The sequence below is a fragment of the Amblyomma maculatum genome, chromosome 1 (assembly GCF_055883805.1).
Source record: "Amblyomma maculatum isolate TAMU_Amacu chromosome 1, ASM5588380v1, whole genome shotgun sequence".
NCBI classification, from domain to species: Eukaryota; Metazoa; Arthropoda; class Arachnida; order Ixodida; family Ixodidae; genus Amblyomma; species Amblyomma maculatum.
This window is the reverse complement of record NC_139344.1, coordinates 148,944,276-148,966,009: the sequence shown is the minus strand read 5'-3', so window position 1 is coordinate 148,966,009 and position 21,734 is coordinate 148,944,276. Positions and strand designations below refer to the sequence as shown.

The following is a 21,734-nucleotide window of genomic DNA, read 5'->3' as shown; positions in this document are numbered from 1 at the left end:
TCTGGCGCTAGATAACTAGTATATAGAGCTCTAAGCCGAGCAGGACTTTGACCGCGAGTCACATAGAGAAATCACGCGTGCTTCCACTGGTGTGGATTCGTGACCAAGCAACCATTTATTCCTATGCTATTATCCCGAGAACGCTTTAGTCCCGTTGCGTGTGGATATCTTCGCACCACCCCGGGAAATCTCGAATTGCAGTGAGGAAACGAAGGATGTTGGGTGTGGAGGAGGGAATATTTTATTCTCCGAATGACGCAGTCAATAATGAAAGTATTGGAAAAATTGTCCCTGTAGAAATACTGCTCGAAAGTGCCTTTTTAATGTCAACAATTTTCTTAGCTTCAAGGTCCCTTTCAACCAGCACAAGTGGACGAAAATGACAGCGCTGTTGCTTTCCTTTGTTCTTTCGCTTATCCTTTCTTATATCACAAGTACGCAGCGCCCACTTTACCAGCCCCTACAGCAACGCGATACATCAAAGCTGTTACGCGCGCATACTTAAGGACCGTTATACATTTGAATACAAAAACGCCAGCTTAGAACACCTTGTACTCTTGAATACAAAGCAGTTATCTTTGCTGCGTAAATTTATACGCGACACATAGCTACCTTTCCGTAGTAAACGATATAAGTTGCACGTCAACAATCCATTCGGCAAGACTCATGGCAAAAAGCTTCCCAGAGGCAATTGCTTTGTACGTTTAGCAGCCACTGTGACAGACTGGCAATGTATACAAATACACAATAAGGCATAGCGTGCAACACTGAACACATGTGCAGAGAACAGTCGCTTGAAGACGCAGCGACGGACTACATTGTTGGGATGTCACGTGCACTGCGAACGCGTGCAAAGCGAAGGGGACAAAAGCCCTTGCTTACAACCATCGTATGTGCAGCCTATGTATAATTAGGGTGCAACACTAACACGTTTTTTTTTTTGCGTTTTGGCAACCCTGCGCATATGATTTAGCAATGCGCGATGAGCACTTTCTAGCAGCGTCGTCACTGATAATACAGGTAATGCTGCCATGCCTAAATGGCCGAAGGCTTGCTTTCGACCTTCGACATTGCGCGTGTGCTCCCAGATATCCGTAAATGGACACTCGAGATGGCGCAGAACCACGCCCCCGACAGAAAAATGTTGACCCTGCGTAAGTAGCGGCCTCACGGGGAATAGTTTCCCTAGGGCGCCCACGTCCTGCAGCGCCCCTGGTGTTCCCACCACGCACGCATGTCACTGTAAGACGAAGTCTCCTGGAAGTGGGAGCTATGCAGCTTGGAGCAGAGCTCGCAAAAGTCAGCGTTCCACGCCATTACACGTTGGCTTTCCTTCCACTTAAAGTAGGAGCTGTACGCGGTGTAGTTCCTTGACAGGACGATGAGGTGTTCGGCGAGCTCCTTGGGAGACTTGAAGGCGAGCGCGTCGACGTATGACTGGGACGGCCCGATTTGGCTATAATTGGCGCCACCGAACACTACAGGTACCATGTCGTATTTAAGCGCGGAAAAAAACTTCTCAGTCACATAGTCCTTGCATATGGAGTTCTCAAAGGCGAGCATGTAGAAGTAAGTCCGCTCAAAATCGTCGTAGCAGGCACTACCCCGGGATTTCGGGCACACGTGGTCGCCACAAGCGCCGTACACGTCCACTTCAAGGTGCTTCTTCAGCTCCCGCACAAACGCTTCGCGCTTGCTGTCGGTTTCGCAGTGACTGACCATCCACACAGCCTGTTTCTGCTTGGACTTCCACAGGGCCCTGTGGTCTTTCTTCGGGGCGTCGGTGTCATTGCGGGGAAAGAGCTTCGCATAAGGCTCGTAGACGTCGGAGTCCTGCCGATAAGACATGGTCCAATTAAACATGTCGTGCATGTAGTTGAAACCCGCGAAAACAGAGTAGGGCGGCGGCTCCATGGACCAGAACACCCACTTCTGCGACTCGGAGCGCCTCGTCGGAAGGTCGTTCATGTCCAGGTTGCGCACATGGAAGACGATGGCGTCGCTCGACGCCAGCCGGCGTCGGTCGTTGGTGATCAAACACTTGGCGCGGCATCCGCTAGCGACCTCTTCAACGGTGCGTTCGTTATTCAGCGTGCCATGCCAGCTCCCATAGAACGAAGTCCACATCAGGATCCGCGGCAGTCGACGCGTCCCGTTTGGGCCGCCCGCAGAGTAGAAGGGGCTATACGACCACTCGTTGAGCCTGAAGGCGTCAAACATTCGCCAGAGGGGCTGCCTGTTTTGTGTCACCATAAACAGGCAGAGAAACAGCACCACGGAGACGATGACGAAGAAGCCACTCTTGGTGACCGCCGCCATGGTGTTGGACAGGCAACGACACGGCACCCTGGCTCCTGCGAGAAGCAACATAGCGCCAAGTGGGTTAAGGGCCGAAATATCATGAACTAGCGCGGAATGTGGCATTACCCGCAAGCTAAGGAATCAATAAAATAGAACAGAACTGCTGGAAATGTTTGTCGCCGGATCTCTTCAACGCAGGCTAAATTCCCTAACAATCTGAGGAAATGAATTCGTAACGGACAGGAATATCCACGGACATGCAAAAGTTACAATATTGGTTTCATCGTCATTCAGAAATGAAGGCCTATCCCTAAAGAAGATAACCGTATGCGTGTTGTAAAAACAAATACAATGTAATTCACTTTATTCAATATTGCAGACTTATTTAGAACACGTGACTATAAAACATTCGAAACGGTGTTTGCAAGTCATTGCAAACAAGCTTCCAGCTCGTAACGGCTCTCAAGTTTCTCCGTCTCATCACAAGATTACACGTATTTTTGATTTAGATACGTATCATGCCTTACACGTATATTTAACTACATATATACATATCAGTCATAACAATATCGTTGTATTTCTCTGGAGAAACAAAGACCCGTAGCGTGGAGAATGGAGAAAGGCCATAAAAAAAAACAAAAAAAAAAACAGGAAAGTGGCAAAGACTTGCGGCTGCATTGTTCATAAGTCGAAACGTCGAAACTGTGTTCAGGTTAAACAAAGACAACATCGTAATTTCGGGTATTCTTTCTGCAGGATAAGCACGTTAAGAGGATTTTATGCTTGCGGGCTACCTATAGGTGCGGACTGTACTTGTACTGCATGTTTAGACGCCCAAAGCGATTTTAACTCGAAGTTATGTTCGTATGCCATCGTGTGTATGACCAACAGCATGTTCCTACTCTGAATCAGAAGAGCATGAACCACTACCGAAACGTGCATGTGAGTGGAGGAATACTCAAAAACCAAATTATCGCACACCACTTCACTAAAGCCGGCACGCAAGTATTTGAGCCTCACAGAGACTGAACACAATGACGAGTGGTTTTTTTCCAACAGACAAACGACAGACTAAATTTCCTGCGATATTGATCACTGAAGTCACATGCTTTTACGCACGGAATGCGCACCTAGTCCACGAGGTCTGTGTACCTGGTGAGGAAAGTATATAAAAAAAGCTTCCAGCCAAAATTGTGATCTGCTGAATATGCACCGGATGAGGAATGTACATGGAAAATTGCTGAAAATAAGAAAAAGTGCTCGGGTTCTAATCGTCAGGGGTTCCAAAAGAACGCCCATGTAAATACGTCATCCTGCCACATTTTCTGAAGCTTCATCTTCTACCATGAAAAAGAAAAAAAAATCAGATGACACCTCTGGTACTGCGGATGACAAGCGATAGCTGGTCCGAATTACGGCGCTATAATTGTCGCACTTTCTTTTCAATACTGCAGCTTCGCGTGAGTGTGCGACTACTGTGTTCCTTGAGTAAAGTAGGGTTGTTCTTCCCCTCGCTCCTTCGAGGTACTCGCGATTTGGAGATGAACACGCGACGCGGAGACGATGGGCGAACGACACGCGAAGAAGCAAAATAATTGGGTTTACAACAAACCCAAACGACAGTACAGAAAACCTCCAAATAAACGTAACCGACAGCTCCAGCGCACTTTGAGTTACTAAAGCTGAAGCAGCTTTTAACCTCCTAGCGACTTGGACTAACTATGCAGGCTCGTTAGTCATCATAAGCAGTCATTTTTTGCTCATGACAAGCCCAGCTCGTCGTATGCTTTCTAGAATTCTGGTTGGAGTTTAAGGTTCGGTTTGTAGGGTTTAACGTCCCAAAGCGACTCAGGCTATGAGAAACGACCACCTGGGGTTCTTTAACGTGCGCTGACATCGCACAGCACACAGACGCCACTCCGTTTCGCCTCCACTGAAACACAGCCGCCAGCGGTCGGGTTCGAACCCAGGTGCTCCGCGGTACAGTAGTCGCGCGACTGCACTTTAAGACGAACTTTTTTTTCGGATTGTCTGAGATGGTAGTAGTGATATTGAAGACCTGATTGCTTTTGCTCGGCCTGAATGGAGAATCGTGTCATTACAGAAAGGAAAATAGCTGACCGCCTGAGCGGCGATGAATTCAGCTCGAGTGATACTGACGCCTACCATCTGTTTTGTCCCTCAAGTGAGGGCGCCCCCGACGGGGTGGCGCAGTGGTTAGGGCGCTCGACTACTGTTTCCAAGGGTGCCTCGGAGGCCGCTTTTCAGTGGAGGCGAAAAGCAATGCGCTCGTGCGCTGTCGGTGCACGTCTAGGTGGTCGAAATTTCCGGAGCCCTCCACTACGGTGTTTCTCATAGCGTGGGTCGCTTTGAGATGTTAAACCCCATAAACCAAGCCAATCAAGTGAGGACGATAGCGAGGATATTACTAGCAGTAAAACAGAAGGTGAAGGAAAAAAAAGAGACAGTAACCAACATCTTGCTGTGTGGATATGCTGCCTGTACAAGGAAACGCGCACCGGTGCAGGTAGTGCAAGAAAGCACTGCGTGAAATCCCACGCTTTGAGCAATATGACACTTGTGAAAGCCTTAGATAGATAAAATTTTAGAGATTTTATGAGTTTGATAAACATTTCTTGATATAGTTACTGCTTTGGAGGCTCTGTCTGTATGGTGTTTTGGGCACTTTCAAATAGCCGCATATTACACAACATAAACAGGCAAATTAAATATCGCTACATGGAACAAAAAGATTTATTACGATGTTTTTATGATTTACACCAACCAAAATACCATTTCCTTAGATAAAAATAATGACCACTTGGGTACTATTTCAAGGAAAAAATGTGTCTGTTAGGGGGTTAATGCTCAGCTACTAAAACTGACGATCACGTGCTCAAGGCTTTCCGAAAGCCGGAGCCTGTCTTCTTCGATCAATGAAGCCTGACCAAAACCGCATACCACCATGCTACGCGCTGCGCGATAAATTTCTAGAACACCGTGCTGGCCCTCTTAGAGGGAGTAGGCGCAGCGACTTGCGCGCTAAGCTATGTCTTTATCCCCTGGTCTTTGCGGTTCCACGGATACATACACGACCCTCCCGCAACGTAACTGATGTGCCCCGTCGCCGAAGTTATAACTGCTGCGGCTGCACCCCACAGCTATTTCAGGATGCAGACTCGAGCGGCGCTTCAAAGCGGTTGGCGTCGTCTCATTGCGAACGCGTGCCCCAGCTGATCACGAAGTTAGCGCGATGCACCGACAACGTGCACAGAGTCTACAACAGACAGTCCAGCACGAAACGCTGTGAACGGTTACACAGACAACATTAAACGAGTTTCAACAGCACCGTCAATTGTTACCCGGCTATACTTGTCGATAACTGGAACAGTACCGAACAACGCTCACCCGCCGATACTAGAAACAACAGAGACTGATCACGAGGGGGACTCCACGCTCCCTCTCAACATCACATTAAATTATTAGTGGCCTTGTGAAGCAAAAAGCTTTTAGCCTGATTGTTTCATAAACTATTTCAGTGCGTAGTACGCACTTTGTGAGGCTATGCTAACTTTTTTGGCAACGACTTAGTTGCGCCAATTCTGGCAGAACAAAGATAACTGGAAAACCAGCCATCTTCAACGCAGAAGCCCGCGAATCGAAACGAAAATGACTTGCACATCATTCCGATCGAATTTCTTCAGTGCACAATCAATGGTCTGTTTCTCGGGGCGGACGAAATCAAAGTGAAACAGCTGTTTTGTTTTTTTTTTTTCGGCGAAAAGCGCCAGCCAGCAGAGAAAGCAAACGTCAGGCCGTCAGACCTTAAAAAAAAAAAAAAAAAAAAAAAAAAAAAAAAAAAAAAAAAAAGACTCGGAGAACACCACCATTAGTTGTCACAATGCCAATCGTGACGGGTGGCAGCTGGTATTTCCGTCTTAGGAGCCTTGGCCGGTGACAGCTCACAAGTGTTAGACGCCGTCTTTTCGTTCCAATGACGCCTTTATGCTATTGCATAATTTTATTGAATGTCACTGGCAGGGTGCTCACAGGGAAAGTCAAGCTCGTCTTGTTGCGTCTGAAAGAATTTTGGATCTCAGCAATGATGTCACACGCAAGATTGAAATCCCCCCATTTCTTTTCGAGATCGAGGAAATCATAGCCGGTATAAATTCGCAGCCTTACAACACTGGATGAAAGCTGCTGCGAAACTAAGTACGCCTCCTCACCACCCTAACCCAAACCAAGCCCTCACCCCCTCACCGGGGCCGCCTTCTCAGAGTGAAGGACCCTTTTAACCCTTGCACATCGTGATCGCGTTTCTACAAGCGAAGACAAATCTTGTCCTAACGCTGTTCGTTTTGTGCTCTCGAGAAAATGAAATAGATATCTAAAGAAACGGACGACATGCCTTTGTTTAGTGAGCCAAATCAAGTGCGGTTATTGCGGTCAAAATAACCAAACACTGAAAGCAAAGTTTAATACAAATGCATAACACAAGACATAATACACGAGGCGTTGATTGATATTCCATCCCCCCCTCTGTTTTGCTCCCTTGCTATCGCTTTGTGCTGTCAACCTACGCCGCATATTCACATGAGCGAATATACCCGTTCTGGTAAATTTAATTTCAATACCTGGAGTTAATCTGACATGCGCCGAAATCTTGGTACACATAGGCGTTTGTCCATTTCGACTCAAATGCAGCCGGGCAACGACCCGTGAACTCGTGTTCTACAAGAGGTGACTCCGCGAGTGAAACATTGAGATTGAAAGAATTCGCTGGCCACGCGATGCTCCAGGGAGATAGCTGAAATTATTTAAATCGGCCGGTAAAAGAAAAAAAAATATCGAGACGTATCAATTCTTAACGGTGTACGTTACGCTCTGCTGGATCTAATAACCGCGCTGATACAGTGCGGGCTGCAGGTTTGGGCGCACAAGAGATGTCACAATCAATGGCAAACAGTGGTGTGCTACATGCGGCAAAACAACGTCCCAATAAACTGAGCATACCGCAGAACGTGTGCACGATGAATGTAGCGGACATCGACAACCCGCCGCCTGAACCAGTCTGTATAGGCGCGCTCGTCGACTGCTTGAGCGTTTTGGCCTTGCCATCGATTGCTACAGCCTCAGTTGCCGTTGTGGCTGGACTGCTGCGCCATCCCTTTCTCCGCGTTGGCTGCGTAAGATCCCGATTGGCGGCATAGAGAGGCCATCAACGCGGCTGCCGGCAGAAGGGAAAGTAACGCGGTGACTCTTGTTAACGCATGTCATTGTCCTTTGTCCCGTTCGCGCAAGACATCTGCGGACACCGAGAACGTACGCAAGCAAGCGCTCTTCCCCTTCGAAGGTCCACGGATGCATTTGTGCTGCTGCTGAAAATGAGCGCAGCCGCAGCGCATTATTACACAGAGTTTATTACACACATTTATTTTAAAATAAACAACACATTTTCAATTTTACTTCATATTAAGGTGACGACCTCGTGTATCACTACAAGCGACGCATGCGTACTTTTCGCGAGGACACGGTTTTCGCGAGTCGCGAACAAATCGCGAAAAAAAAAAAAAAATCGCTTCCGCGAACTATATGCATGGCGGAAAGTAAACTGGTGGCGAAGGCTGGGTCCAAAAGCGCTTTGATGCCACTGCAGCACAGCCACAGGCCGTCGGGGGCCAAACACCCAAATAAAGAAATTATAAAGCTACAAATTAAAAACTATGCACCAAGACGAGAATAATAAATGTGTTACCTTGTTTTATGAAAAAGGAAAGCTATTTTTATAAAGGACTTCATCTGCTTCTTTAACTCTGCAACACTCTTGTTGCGTCCCCTTTTAGCGATGCATCGGCATTGGTGAGACTGCAAACATTGATGGGTGCTTGCGATCGAAGGCACCAGGCAACGAAGCAGTTTCTTGTCACGCTGTCTGCGATGGTGCTCCCTGGAATAGAACAAAGTTAGCTCGTTTGTGTAAAAATGTGCCAGTTGCGTTCGTCTCGCCCGTAAGTTGCTTCTCAGTCATTGCTACTTAGTAGGACGCTTCCCAGTTTTGCAAGTCCTTCGTGCTCTCGCTTTACGTGCGGCCAGCGCTAAGTCTTTTTGCGCCATTGTAGCAGGCTTTTGGTTTCTTTCAAAGCGCCCATAAAACTCGGCTCATGGCATGCGAAGGACTGACGCACCGAGCAACAGCGAGGGCTCTGTACCGTCGGTGTGTCACTGCATTGTTTCCCGCAGGACATTAGCTCCGGTATGCATGTGTAGTCTATCTTACGTGTACGCATTAGTAACTTACATATGTTGGTCAGCGCTCGCTTTTTCGTACATTTTGCTGGTAAGCTTTATCGCTGCATTTATGGGCTTGCTATTTTCGACCTTTAATGGTTGGATACTACTGCAAATTGTGCGGTTACGCTAGCGCTTTACAGGTCATACTGTGCAAGTGCGTTGAGCCCGTCCCTTCGGAAGAGGTTTGCTGCCCTTCCTCTGCCGTCTTTTAATTGCTGGGTTTGATTGCCACCTCCATTCAAATAGCAAGATTCGAGCCTGATAGAATGACAAAGGTTGGCGAGCGCTGAAAGCCGCCCTTCAAAAGGACGGTCTCGAAAATAAGCAGGGTGCATCCAGAAAAATGACACTTTATAATTCGCGCCAATACTACATGTTGCCCTGACGTCATTAAACGTCACTAACTATAGCTGCCCCCCCCCCCCCCCCCTTTCACTTTTCCCTTAATTTTCAGAGGGAGCCGGAGTGCCCATGAGCCGCCATATTTTGAACGTATGAGCGTCTATGGAGCCTTCGGTACCAGTGTACAGGTGCGGACATAACTAAACGAAGCACGCTTTTCTGTTCAAATTAATATCACGCTTTATGCACTGGAGATAACAAAACAATATTTGTCCAAGCGAACGGGCACTGACATCTACTACCATTTCGCACATACCAGGACTGCCAGTTTCAATTTCGCAACACGAAAAAAGTTTAGAAGCAAATATGACGTGCTCCGTTTACTTTTCTCCGCACCTTGCTATATGTGCCAATATACAAATAAAACCTGGAATCAGAACTCCTGTGTGCTTCCTTTTACCGCCACTTAAGTCATAAAACGGTGCATAAAGAGGGTCTCCTGTCCCGATAACGCGACACATATATCGTTAACAAAGTACTGGAGCACTGCAAGTAATTTAGAAACCAACCTTCGGCGGGCGTTTCGTGGTTTCTTCGCCACCAGTGACGTAATTCTCGCATCCCGATTTCGCTTTGTTCACCTTGCCTTGGTAATGGTATTCGAAGGCGAAAGCCTTTAATGCCTCATCGTTGTCGACAGAAGATGGCCAGCAGAGGTGTCACGCTTTCGAGAGCGAGAATTAAAATAAATTAATAAACCTTGTCTCCACCGGGAATCGAACCTCCATCCCTTGGATACCAACCCCAGCACTTTACCAAACTACGCTACGCCCCGGATCGTGAAGCGCTCTTCATAATTCCCCTTGTCTATACCGTGAGGATGATATAGCGGGATTCCGCGAGTGACAGATACTGCGCCTTTCCTTTCCTGTAAACGAATTATAGAACGCCGGTGAACTTTGATGCCTTCAATTAAATGCTGGTTGTGTTCGACAAGGGGCGCGTGATATACCGTCACGACAGGTCATGACACGTCACCAGGCAATTCATGCATATATACATACGGAACTGACCCTGCCGGGCGTCCGACACAGGCGTCCGTGTGGCGCCTTTCATTTGCCACTTCCTCGAACGCCGCACCCCATAGCAAACAGAAGCAGATGTCTAGGAGGCGTTAGTACAGCAGGCATCAGCAGCGTTCGAAATTGATAATTTAACAAAACTTCTGTTTGGGCTAGATGGTGCATAGCTTATTTTGAAATGAATACAAGAGCACAAGAACACGCACACAAGAGAGGAAACATACAGGACAGGCGCTGTCCTGTGTGTTTCCTCTCTTGTGTGCGTGTTCTTGTGCGCTTGTATTTATTTCAAAATAAGTTTGAAATTGATTTCCAGGATAGAAAAGGCGCAGTATCAGTCACAATTCTCCGCGGACAGATGTACCACGCCGTTAAAGAAGGGAGGAAGAAGGTGGGAGATAAAGAAGAGAGGGAGATAGAGGTGCCGTAGTGAAGGGCTGCGATCCCACCGCGCTATAATGGCTTTCGCCTGATCGCACTTTAGTGGTCCAAACTGCCCTCTAGAATTTTGGTCTGCACGGTTTAACGGTCCACGGCGATGTACAGGACGCTGTAGTGAAGGGCTCCGGAGTATTTTCGACCACCTGGGGTTCTATAACGCGCGCTAGATGACATCGCACAGTTCACGGGCACCTTGCGTTTCGCCTGTATCGACACGCGGACGCCGCGACCGGGATTCGGTGTCTCGTCACTGGGTTCAGCAGCGCAGCCGGGCCCGTAACCACTGAGCCAGCGCGGCAGGGTATCGGCCTGACTTCGCGTAAGCGCTTCTTACTGGTGCAGCTCGCCGATCAACGCATGCAATGGCAGCGCGCTTCGCTAAGCCTTTTTCCTGAACGCACTTCGGTACCGTCGGAAAAATGCGTTTGCAAATAATCATGAAATTTCAAAACAGAGCTAAATACAAGAAACAAATCGAGTTCATAAAAAAAAAAGCAAGAAAGGGAGAGAGCAAAACGTAAGAAAGAAAGAGAAGGAAGATGGGGGTTGTTTAATGGTGCTGTCCAAATTTTCTCGAAATACGGGGGGGGGGGGGGGGGGGGGGGGGCAGTTTGACCATCTCGGCAAACTTCAAATAACTAACCACCAAAGCTAGGTTGCACATAAAGTACACCGGTGATGTCCCATCGCTACGGTAAGTCACGGGTTATGCCAGCAGCCTAAATACGTACAGAACTGCAATAAATGTGCTACGAATACGAATTAACGGGGTAAACACCGCACTGCCCACACATTATCTTTATTGTCCTGTAGGCAATGTCCCCGTATGCACTGCTAAGCGCACGGAGACAGCGTCTCACACGAGCACGCTCATTTAGGAATGCCGGCAGCTTGGCAAAAACACAGCGTTTGATTAGAATCCGGGCAGCTGCTCGGTCCCATCCCCTGACCTGCGGAAGGGCGTTGGGCAGGTGAGCCGATGTGCGCCAATTATCTCGGAGAGCACTGACCTTCGCGATTATTTCCGGCACGCGGGGTCACTAACGCTCGCATGTTATCACAGATGCGCGGCTGTAATTGCCCGCCTTGATTTCATCGCACTGTATAGCACTACTGGTCAGAGAGAGTGAAAAGACGAACGCGAGCTTCTACACATGGGAAAGCCTTCTTTCACACTTTTAAACTATTTGCATATACCGCATGTTATCTAGCAACTATTTTCCAAAGGAAATAAAATATTCTAATGCTTAAGCGATCCGATCTGTACTGCCACGAGTCAGCCCAGAGCACAGTTCGTATCCACCCAACTGTGCAAAGCCTGCGTACCTTTACAATAAGGCGCTGAATAAGTTACGCATATATCAGGAAAGTGGGAGACAGAGGGAAAAAAAGAAAACGTCCCGAGAGTGCAAAGAAAGACCAATGCGCGTGTTTTCGTGCGCTCTAAATCGCAAGTAAGGCTTCTTTTGGTCGCTTGCACTCTGCGTGCATGAGTGAGTGCACACGTTACCACGCGCGTTGCTCCCTGGACTGTAGCGTGCGGTGCGGCTACCGCAGCTCTGCTTGCGTCGGCAGTAGTGCGAAGTGGGCATGCATGCCGCGTACGCAACTAAGAAATGTATGTACACACGCGGCGCTACCAAAATGCTCACGAAGCAATACTGATTCGACGACGCGTGAACAGTGTCCCCGTTAAATAGCACCCATCCGCGCAGAGAGTGACCGCTTTTCGGACCGCATTTCAAGGGAAGCTATGCGTAAGCGCCAAGCCCCAACAGCTCCCCTCCCAAACTTCAGTCAGATCTGCAGTTCATGCCTAATTCCGCAAAAATCCAATATGCATAGAAGAGGTGAACTTGGTTACATTTTGAAATGTATTCATAAAAGGAGGGTGCCTGTAATATAGTCACTACGAATTGGGAGAACTAGGTTGCACAAAAGGGGAGGAAAATGAGGAGCTTCTACAGGGACCTAAAGCAAGGAGAGCGCAGCTTTTTCATTTGAACTTAAATTGGTAAAGTAGAAGTTTTATTCCTGAAACATAATACTCGAAAGTAGAAGAAAAATTATGGAGACGCTCAAGCTTCGCCTCAAGGATCGTCGGTTCGAATCCCTGTCGCAAACTAGCCTCAAACTTGGCTGGAAGATGGACGCTATAATCCTGCCACCGCCCTAAATGATGCACAAAGAGCGGTTGCGTCACAATTTTGATACGAAATCACGTGCGTGTTTTTTGTTATTCGGGCTATAGTGAGGACGGCGGTTTTCCGGCCGAACGAGCTGTGTACGCTTGCCTTAAAAGCAGCCGCATGCCGACAGTGGGGCCCGAAGCCACGACCTCCGTATGTCGGGTACGGTGCACTAGCAGTTGAGCCACCGCCGCCCGGGCTACGCCTGCCTTAATATCAGTCGACTTGTGCCGTTCACTCAGCAGCCGCTAAGGCGCTAAGGCGCCCGGTGCCGGCTGCCGTATTGGTTGGAAGTGGCGGGCGTCGAACGGGGACACAAAAACACCGCGACCAACGCCATTTCTGACAGAAGGCGGCTCTCTTACGCCTGTCTAGACCGGGGGTCGTTAATATTTTTAGCCTTGGGGAACCCGAACGGCTTTTAAGAAGTTCTGGGGAACTCCGTATGACTTGGCTTCTATTCCTTCCTAACAATCTGCATACAGGAAAAAAAGAAAAACAAAAGAGCATGCAGACACATGGCCCCTTAGAAATACCTAAATACTACGATCATGCATGGCTGTATAATCAACCTGATAACTGCTGTGCTTAGTGCCGAAAAAAAAAAAAACACGAAGAAATCCAGCGGTTTGAGAAACGTTGGTGGTTAGGAGAGGTATGGGTTTAGGTACAAGAACCTAAAAGGTGTCCAAAGGTACCCAAGGGAATCACAGAACTCAGTTCGAGAACACATGGCTTACGCACACGCACGCGCTCATATGTTCCTCAAATTTTCGCCGTCGACTGTGCTTAACCAGGAAAACCAATACGCAAATAATTTCGCCGATCTAGTTGCCCCTATTTCTACCAGTATGTCTAAATCTAAGCCGAAACTGTCACCCGAGGGCAAAATTTGCGGTACCAGGTATCCCAGGAACATTTTCTGAGGCCTAACGGCACACCGTGCAGATAGTTTGTAGGCGCGCATACTTGCGAGACCGTGTGCAAGGGCGACGAGAAACTCGGTATTCTTGCCTATATATGTCGTGCACTTTAGGCCGCGGGTGCTCATTTTCACAGGATGTATAGCGTGCCCGCCTCCCCCAAGGTGCACGTGAAGCAAAGGCAAAATATAAGGGATGGCAAACAGAAGTGATCGCACGCACACACAAACACGCGCGCATGTGGGCCGAGAATAGAACGCCTCATTGGAGCGGCGGACCACGCGGGAGGAACGGAAAGGAAAATTTAGCTTCGGTACGAACTGAGACAGCTGCTAGACGCGTGCGGTCTTGCTGCTCCCTCGGGAAGGTAGCAAACATTAAGCACGGAGGCAATGCTGCGGTGCGGATGCACGATGTTATCGGAGCAACAGAACGTCGCCATGGGTTTGCTCGCAGCAGCACCTTCTCTCCAATGGGCCCAACTGCATCACTGCTCATTATGAATAGATAGACGATTTTATATTAACATATATCGAAAAAGTTATCCACTGAGGGTGTGCAAACAGTACTCTGTCGAAAACAATGCAATACGAATCGAATGTCTTTAATATTACTATTTGTGTGAATTTGCTCACAAAACGAATATCCGAGCAAAATAGCGACGCGTTAGCAGTCGCGCTAGGCTGCAGTCGTCAGAAGACTCGAGGGTACGCAAAAAGAAGAGCTTTCGCCCCGGCGTAAGGTAAACTCTATGACAAGTGCGATCGTAGGGCAAATTTAACCAACCCTGTCAACGGCTGCACCGGCAACGCGCACCGTATTTACAATACGGCTGCTATAAAACTATCTGTGGCGGCCATCATGTCATCATCATCATCGTCATCAGTCTGACTACACCCATTGCAGGACAAAGGGGCTTGCAATCTCTCTCCCACTAACCCGATCTTGTGCCAGCTGCAGCCACCTTATCTCTGCTAAGTCCCTAACCCATCCGTCCACCTAACCGTTCGCCGCCCTCAGCTATACGTTTGTCTTCTCTCGGAACCCAGCCCTTAACGCGTAGCGACCATCGGTTACCTTGGTTTCGCACTACATGCCCTCTCCATGCCCACTGCTTGTCGATTTCGACTAGGATGGTAACACTCGCAAGTTCCCTAACCCACTCTCTGCTCTCTTGCGGTCTCTAACTTTAAGCCTACCGATTTGGTTTCTATATCTGTTGCGTTGTTCTCAATACAGCCCTCTTCGCCCGCCTTCCCGTTTGTGCCCCATATATAGATGAGTGCATACAGGTAAGACACAGCTGCGATAGATTCTTCTCAACAACTGTTCATGACTTGAGAGCGCCTGCCAAATGCGCTCTACTCCATTTTTACTCTGATTATTTCACTCTCGTGGTCGGGATGAATTGTCGCTAGCTGTCCCAAGTAAAAATACTTCCTCACTATTTCCAGAGCTTCGTCGCCACTCGTGAACAGCTGTTCCCTTTGTTGACCATTAATTCAGTTTCGTGCCGTGCGTATTAATTTTTAAAACGTGCGTATTAATTTTTACAACTACATTTCTAATTTGCCTGTCTAAGGCGCGCTGGTGACGCTTTTCAATCCATTCCCTGGCTACGTCATCGGAGAACTGCAGGTATGTATGCTGTTACCTGATGCTCACCAGCTCATCCCCCCCCCCCCCCCCTTTTCAATGCTTCTAAAGATTTAACTACCTCTTTCGTTGCCGGCAGAATGCCTAATTGCTCAGCACTACTACCTCTGTCGCTCATAACCACCCCGAGTACATCGACCACTGTATAGTTCTGTGCAGAACTCGGCAACTAATCAATTATCTTTACGCAAGTTAATAGTGACATCGAATATACCAGTGCCACATCTTAGTATATGCAATGGGCAATAGCTACGTGCGAGTCGCATTCCATAATCGGGCCATAAGGGCAGGGTTTTCTAAACCTGCCCGAGTTACCTTGGACACCGTATACGGGCATTATGAGCGTAGAAAACTTACTTGCTTTATTTTAATTTCGTGGGAATTCTGTGGCAATTATTCGAAAGCTTGAGAACCCATTTTCTGAATATTTTTGAACATGCTAGATTTGCTGAGAGAGAGAGAGAGAGAGAGAGAGAGAGAGAGAGAGAGAGAGAGAGAGAGCAAGAACCTCATGAACGATTGTTCTGGCGTGCACGCATCCTATTTCACATATAGCAAACTTCTACCAGATAAGAAAAAAGTACGCAGACTTTATAATAGTTCAGTCAGTATCGCCCCCCCCCCCCCACCCCTTCTCCCAAACAAACGAAAGTACTAGCGAGATGACAAAGTTTGCACACAATATCAGCGTACCGCCGCGCAGATCATTACAACAACAAAAACGAACAAAAAAATAATAATAATAATAATAATAAAAAAAAATAAAGACTGGGTTGGTTGATCGGTTTATGGTTTTTAATCGTCCCAAAGCGACTCCGGCTATGAGACGCCGTAGTGGAGGACTCCTGAAATTTCGACCATCTGGGGTTCTTTAACGTGCACTGACATCGCACAGCACACGGGCGCCTTGCTTTTCGCATCCATCGAAAAGCGGCCACAGAGGCCGGGATTCGATCCCACATCATTGAGCAGAAAAATAAAGCAGGGTTACATATTAGAAGTAAAGGAGTTACCGTAATTCGTTTTTGAGGAATGAACTCTCGTCCCATATTTAATGTTTCAAGAGCTGCTCCACTCTGGTTATGCAGGACACTTTTGCGGACTTCTCACTGGGGCACGCTGTGAGAGGCGACAAAATCCACAGTCGCTTGTGTGTAATTAAACGTCCACCCCCTGGGACGTGTCCGAACGGCCTTGCGATGGTGGCCGCGAGCGCTCGACAAGAACCGGTTGTGAGCTGGGGCAGCTTCTCTCTCGATAAGGGAAGCCGCAGCAGCGCCGCACATGCATGTCGTCCTAATGTCACGCGAGCGGTGGAAATTCAATCTAGAAACGCCGACCTGCTTCTCTGCTCACTGTCGCAGACGGCTGCCTCGAGTTGGCTGTTACTCGCATAACGCAGGCGACGGCCAGTCCGGTACAGACGCAGCCCTCCGGTGAAAGCCCAACAGCGGCAGATATGGGACAGAAGTGGTGCACGCAATTTAATCTGTTCTGCAAATATACCTCGCGAAAAAAGTTTACTGCTTGTAATATAACCGCTTGAACCGCCTTACCGGACTCCGGACATAACCATCCGCAGTGACCACACCTATGCCAGTGAGCGTGCGCAGGAGGCATCCGGTAAACTTCTGCGCTAATACATCTGCAGTATGCTATAGAGGCCTTCAGCATATCGGAGACGTACTATCACAGATGCATACCAATTCAGCGGACGCCTTCTGCGCACGCGCTGTGACATGGATGGGGCCAGGCGGCGATACTGCGCGTGCATCGCCGGCGTCTGATACACCGGTGTTTCTAGAAACGTTCTAACGCAAGCGTTAGAATGTCTCTGGCATATTGCAGCTGCGCCGCAGCAGATGGCACCGTGCCGACCCGATTAATGTGGGCTGGAGGCCCGAAGACCCACAAATAGCGTTCACTTAGCACTCTCAGAAGCTGCAAATCAGAGCTATCGTGCAACATAAAAGGAGCGCGGCCGAATCCTCCCGATTTGGCCAGATACAAGCGCCGTTACTGCTGTGAGGAATTCAGCGTCGCAAGCATGGCGGCGTGGTTATGAAATCGCCTGTAGGCAGTCGCGTTCGTTCCGGAGTTGATCAGCTGCTGATAGCTCTCTGAATTGAAGCCACACCTGCGGGTACCACTGAGTGCACTAGTAAGGGGACCCCTGACAGGGATGGTATCTTCTCTGCGGTGAGCCTGACTTGCTCACTTTCAGATAAACGCTTTCGCACGGCAATTCGTATCTGATTCAACAGAAACGATTAGACGCACACACTGAGTCTTGCCTCCTCTTCTTCCTTGTATCGATAGCGCAGCTCTTTTCTTGAATCTGCTTTAGCAGTTACAGAAAGTAGACCACGTTTTAAGAAAATACAATAGAAGCGATGCCAAACTTTAACCTACCCTGTCGCGAAGTAGACAAGCGCCAGCAGCAGCAGCAGAAAAAAAAAAAAAAAAAAAAAAAATCAACCAAAGGGGAAGTCCAGGGTTTCAGCAACGTTTATGTAGTTTATCTCTGTATATAGCTGTCGGTGAGTATCTACCATTGTTTCAGCGTACAAATCTAAATACCCGCCACCATAGTTCAGAATTGTTAAAGAGCTGTACGCGAGATACAGAGGTCACGGCTTCGGAACCCACTGGCAGCATGCGGCTGTTTTTATTCTACTTCCTAAATAGAAATCTTTCAGCCATAGAAGGATTGCACTATTAATTTTCCATTCATCAACGCCACAAATAAAAATGGCGGTCTAATTCGAGCTACGCGTATGTGCTACTCAATGGCTTTATCCTAAGCGTACACAAAGACCAGCGCAAGGAGGGTTGTCCTGCCCCTCAACGACTCCTGGAGAAGCATTGATGTAATTGTTCTTTTACGTCATTTGCACGCACCCCTGTGCGATGACTTCTGCTTAGAACATTCACCTGTTATCGGTGTCTCGGCGCAAGCATTCGTCTTTTAGTGTAACGCGTTACAGGTAAGGTCGGCATGGCGGATGTAATAACAAGGGCGGTATCGTTGCCGCGTGCATATTTAAAGGCATTTTCTGCACGAGACGGGCCAAACTTGCACACAAACTATCCCACTCGAAAAGAGAAACGCGAACACTCCAGGACGTGCGACAGCGGCAACAGAACGCGTCCCGAAGACCGACACTCTGCACATTCCAGAAACCTAAAAGCTAAGCTATTTACAGTATAGTCTCTCTGTAGTCATCTTATGAATATGTTGTGCATTTAGAAGCGGATAAAACTAATATCGTGCCTTACCGTATACTCCTCGTGCGGACGGCATCGTTGCAACTGCAGCTTAACCGTCGCGGAAGCAAGAACACGGCCCATCCCTGCCCTTTATAGGTATATCGTTTCTAAATGAATTCTTGCTACTGTTATAGAGATTGTCAGTGCCATTATATGCAATAAAAAACAAAAACAAAAAATGAACTTAAAGCAACCTGCCAAGACTTGCCACCGGCTCAGTACCGTTGCTTTCTTTAGGTCTTACTACAGTAATTTCAACTAAGCAACGCATGAGAAACGTTAAGAGACAACAGCGCGCTTCATGTAACTACGTCCACGTTGGCACATTTTCTTTTCCATGTGGCTGGCGCATGCACCTGCTTGCACGATCATCTGTACAGTGGATTGATTGGGCAGTACCAGAGCGTTTTAGCACTGCGCTATCGTCACCTGCCGAGTCAGCTGTTCGCATATACGCGCAGACGCACATACGCGCTGACCCTTCGGACCACCTGAGCACGCGCTCTGCGTATTATAAGAGGTGCATAGCGATGCAATGTCATGCCATGCTAAAGCACTCTACATCAGCTCCTAGACAAAGTCACTAAATGGAAGATTCCCTCCAGTTTCACGGTCGAAAGCAGCCTGAACAAAAACAAAGGTCATCGGGCGAGGGCGTCGTTTTGTCCTTTCGCAACACGAGTCCCAGCGACCATACTCGGCGCAAAGAAAACAGCACGAACAAAAATGCAGGCGGCGTCATGCATGTTCGCCTATAATCTTTATGGGCAGGGCAGCTGGATGCGCATGGACAACAAAGAGTCAAGTCACCGCGGGCAGACTTTGGAGGAAGGTGCCCAGCCCTGTCCACTATCGCGCAACACGCGCGCGCTTGATCCGCAGCTTTCCTTACCTCGCCGTACACAGAGTGGTCCACAGCCTCGAAGCCGCATGCGACGCATGCTCTCGGCAAAGCGCGGCCGCTCGTGCGTAGACAGGTGGTGAAACAGTCACGAAATTTACACTGTGCTGCATGGGCTGTGCGCTGCGACTCTGCTGTTAGCATGGGAAGCGTCGGCACACATTCGCGCGCCTATAGTGTGCAGCGCAGCTAACGTTTGACGTGAAACGCTGCGACAGCTTTGCAAGTACAGCGCACGCGCAGGAGGAGGGGTAGCAAGAAGCAGTGGCAAGGAATAAAACGAAACACTAGACAATAAAAGGTACGTGGAGACTGTCAGAACCACAGATGCTTTGCTTCGTCGAGTTGGTCAGGAGTGCAAATATTGCTCACTCTGATCCGACTCACTTTTGAGGGACCTTGGCGCTCAGGCCGAACTATACTTTGAGCCCGAACGTTGGCAGCGCGGCCGTTTCGCCTTTGGCAGTGCTGAATAAAGGTGGTAGGTAGAAGGCCTCACCTTTCATTTTGAACGGGATCGCGAGCTTGTCTGACGAGTATTAAGTGATAAGAAGCAGGCTGAAATGTGCTACACCGCTACACGACCGCGTATGAAGGGAAGCACGCGGTCCAGGCGAAATACTGATCCCGAGTTTAGGGAAGCCCCCATAACACCGACAATCGACGGATAACGATTTCATTAGAATTTGGCTTTAGCCGTCTTGGCACATCCTAGCGATCTGCCAATCGGAGCACCAAACGGTAAGCATGAAATGGAAAAGAAGAAAAAAACGATCCTGGCCGCCCATCTAAGCGCATTGACGGCGCAGTATACACTACGAAGCTTCCCTTCCGGGTATAGGCTCGGATTACAGTGGTAAAGTGCGCTAATGTCGCAGTGAAATCATTAACGCATTCCTACTGGCCGAATCCCATTACGACGTCACTTGTTCCGACATTTTCGACCAGTTAGTTGCCCGCAAGGCTTGGCCTGATCACAGCATAAAGGCTGACCTAAATGAGGCGAGAATGTCTTTCGGATTATACGTATTGCAGCGGTGGCAATATAACACAAATGACATGACCTTCGTACTCGCGACCTGCTTTAATTACCCCTAAAGGCAACCAACCCAACGAGAAACAATTCGGCCGAGACACTTAGAAGGGCTTACGTTACGAATGCGAATTCATCACAGCCACGAAGGCGAAATGCTTTCGGGTGATGGTTTTTGGCAAACGGTCTTTAACCTAATATTTTATTCCATATGCATTGTATTCCATATTCGCCGAAACCTCGGTTTGAAAGCATGCAGTTGGACTTAATCCAACTTTTCTAGCACATGTGTGCTATATGTAATGAAAAATCATATATATGACACCACGAGGAAAGTTGTGCAACAAACGGTTGCGTCTTAATTTTGACACGAATGTCGGGAAAACTGGCGCCGCATGGATAACTGCCTCGCAAGCACTAACAAAGCCGCCGGCTTTCCACGTAATGAAACAAGTAATGTTTTCGGCTTTCAAAATGCAAAGCAATGACAGTGAAAGAAGTATCTTCGCGCAATTCACATATCCTCTTCGCCACTCCACTCAATATTATGGCCCCTGGTATTAAATGGCAGCTGGGAGGTGAAGGCAGCCTACCACAATGCAGACCGTATCATGCATCAACGTCATCTCATCGGACACAGTTTCGGCGGCATATGTGATCATCCCACTTTGTCGGTCGGGCTCTTCCTTTCATATGTGCGACCCATACAGCAATCGTCCTCTCGTCACTACTCTAGTGATTGTGCCTATCATAGATACCATCATGTCCTTTGAGCTGCCCCGCACTCAGTCATACACCATTTAAATCGAGTTCGTGGTGGCTATTCGCTTGCTCAAGCACCGCTTACCTCTTTACGACCTAAATGTGGAACTGGACGATGATTCCCTGCACTCATTGGCTCTATCGTCAGTCACCGTATGCTATAGGTCCCCGGAAATGAGCTGGTTCATCAGATAGCCCGCGATATTCACATCTGGGCCTCTGGGCGCCTGTAATCGCCGGTCAAAGCCTTTGACGTTAGACTGGTCTATAATCTCGCAATTAAGAAACCCTATGGCCAACTGGAAACGTCATATCCACATGCACCCACACCCTCTCAGCATCTCATCGTAGCCCAAACATATACAGTACTTCGTACGATTCAAACACTCCTCATACATTCCTGGCGATCCCATTTCCGCCCTAGTCCTAACGCCTCCTGTTCCAACTGTCATGCGCTGGGGGCCAATCTAGAGCGCTGCTTTTGTTCTGCCACCCATTCTAGTCCTTAAATTCCCTGCCCATTCACCCGTAGCGCACCAG

General features: G+C 48.3%; 1 protein-coding gene across 4 annotated transcripts in view; it reads right to left on the bottom strand.

Annotated features, from left to right (window-relative positions):
• Nucleotides 1–223: 223 nt before the first annotated feature.
• LOC146204572 (alpha-(1,3)-fucosyltransferase C-like) overlaps nt 224–21,734 on the bottom strand; it is a 44,931-nt gene continuing 23,420 nt past the window's right edge. For 2 of the 4 annotated variants that reach the window (XM_084589247.1, XM_084589246.1), the window contains exon 2: nt 224–2,354. In XM_084589247.1, the coding sequence (XP_084445373.1) occupies nt 1,186–2,319 (1,134 nt within the window). In that variant the 5' untranslated portion in view covers nt 2,320–2,354 and the 3' untranslated portion in view covers nt 224–1,185. Of the gene's footprint in view, nt 2,355–8,064; nt 8,252–19,390; nt 19,513–21,734 lie in introns of those variants that run through there. The other 2 variants (XM_084589245.1, XR_014703965.1) reach the window with 2 other exon arrangements.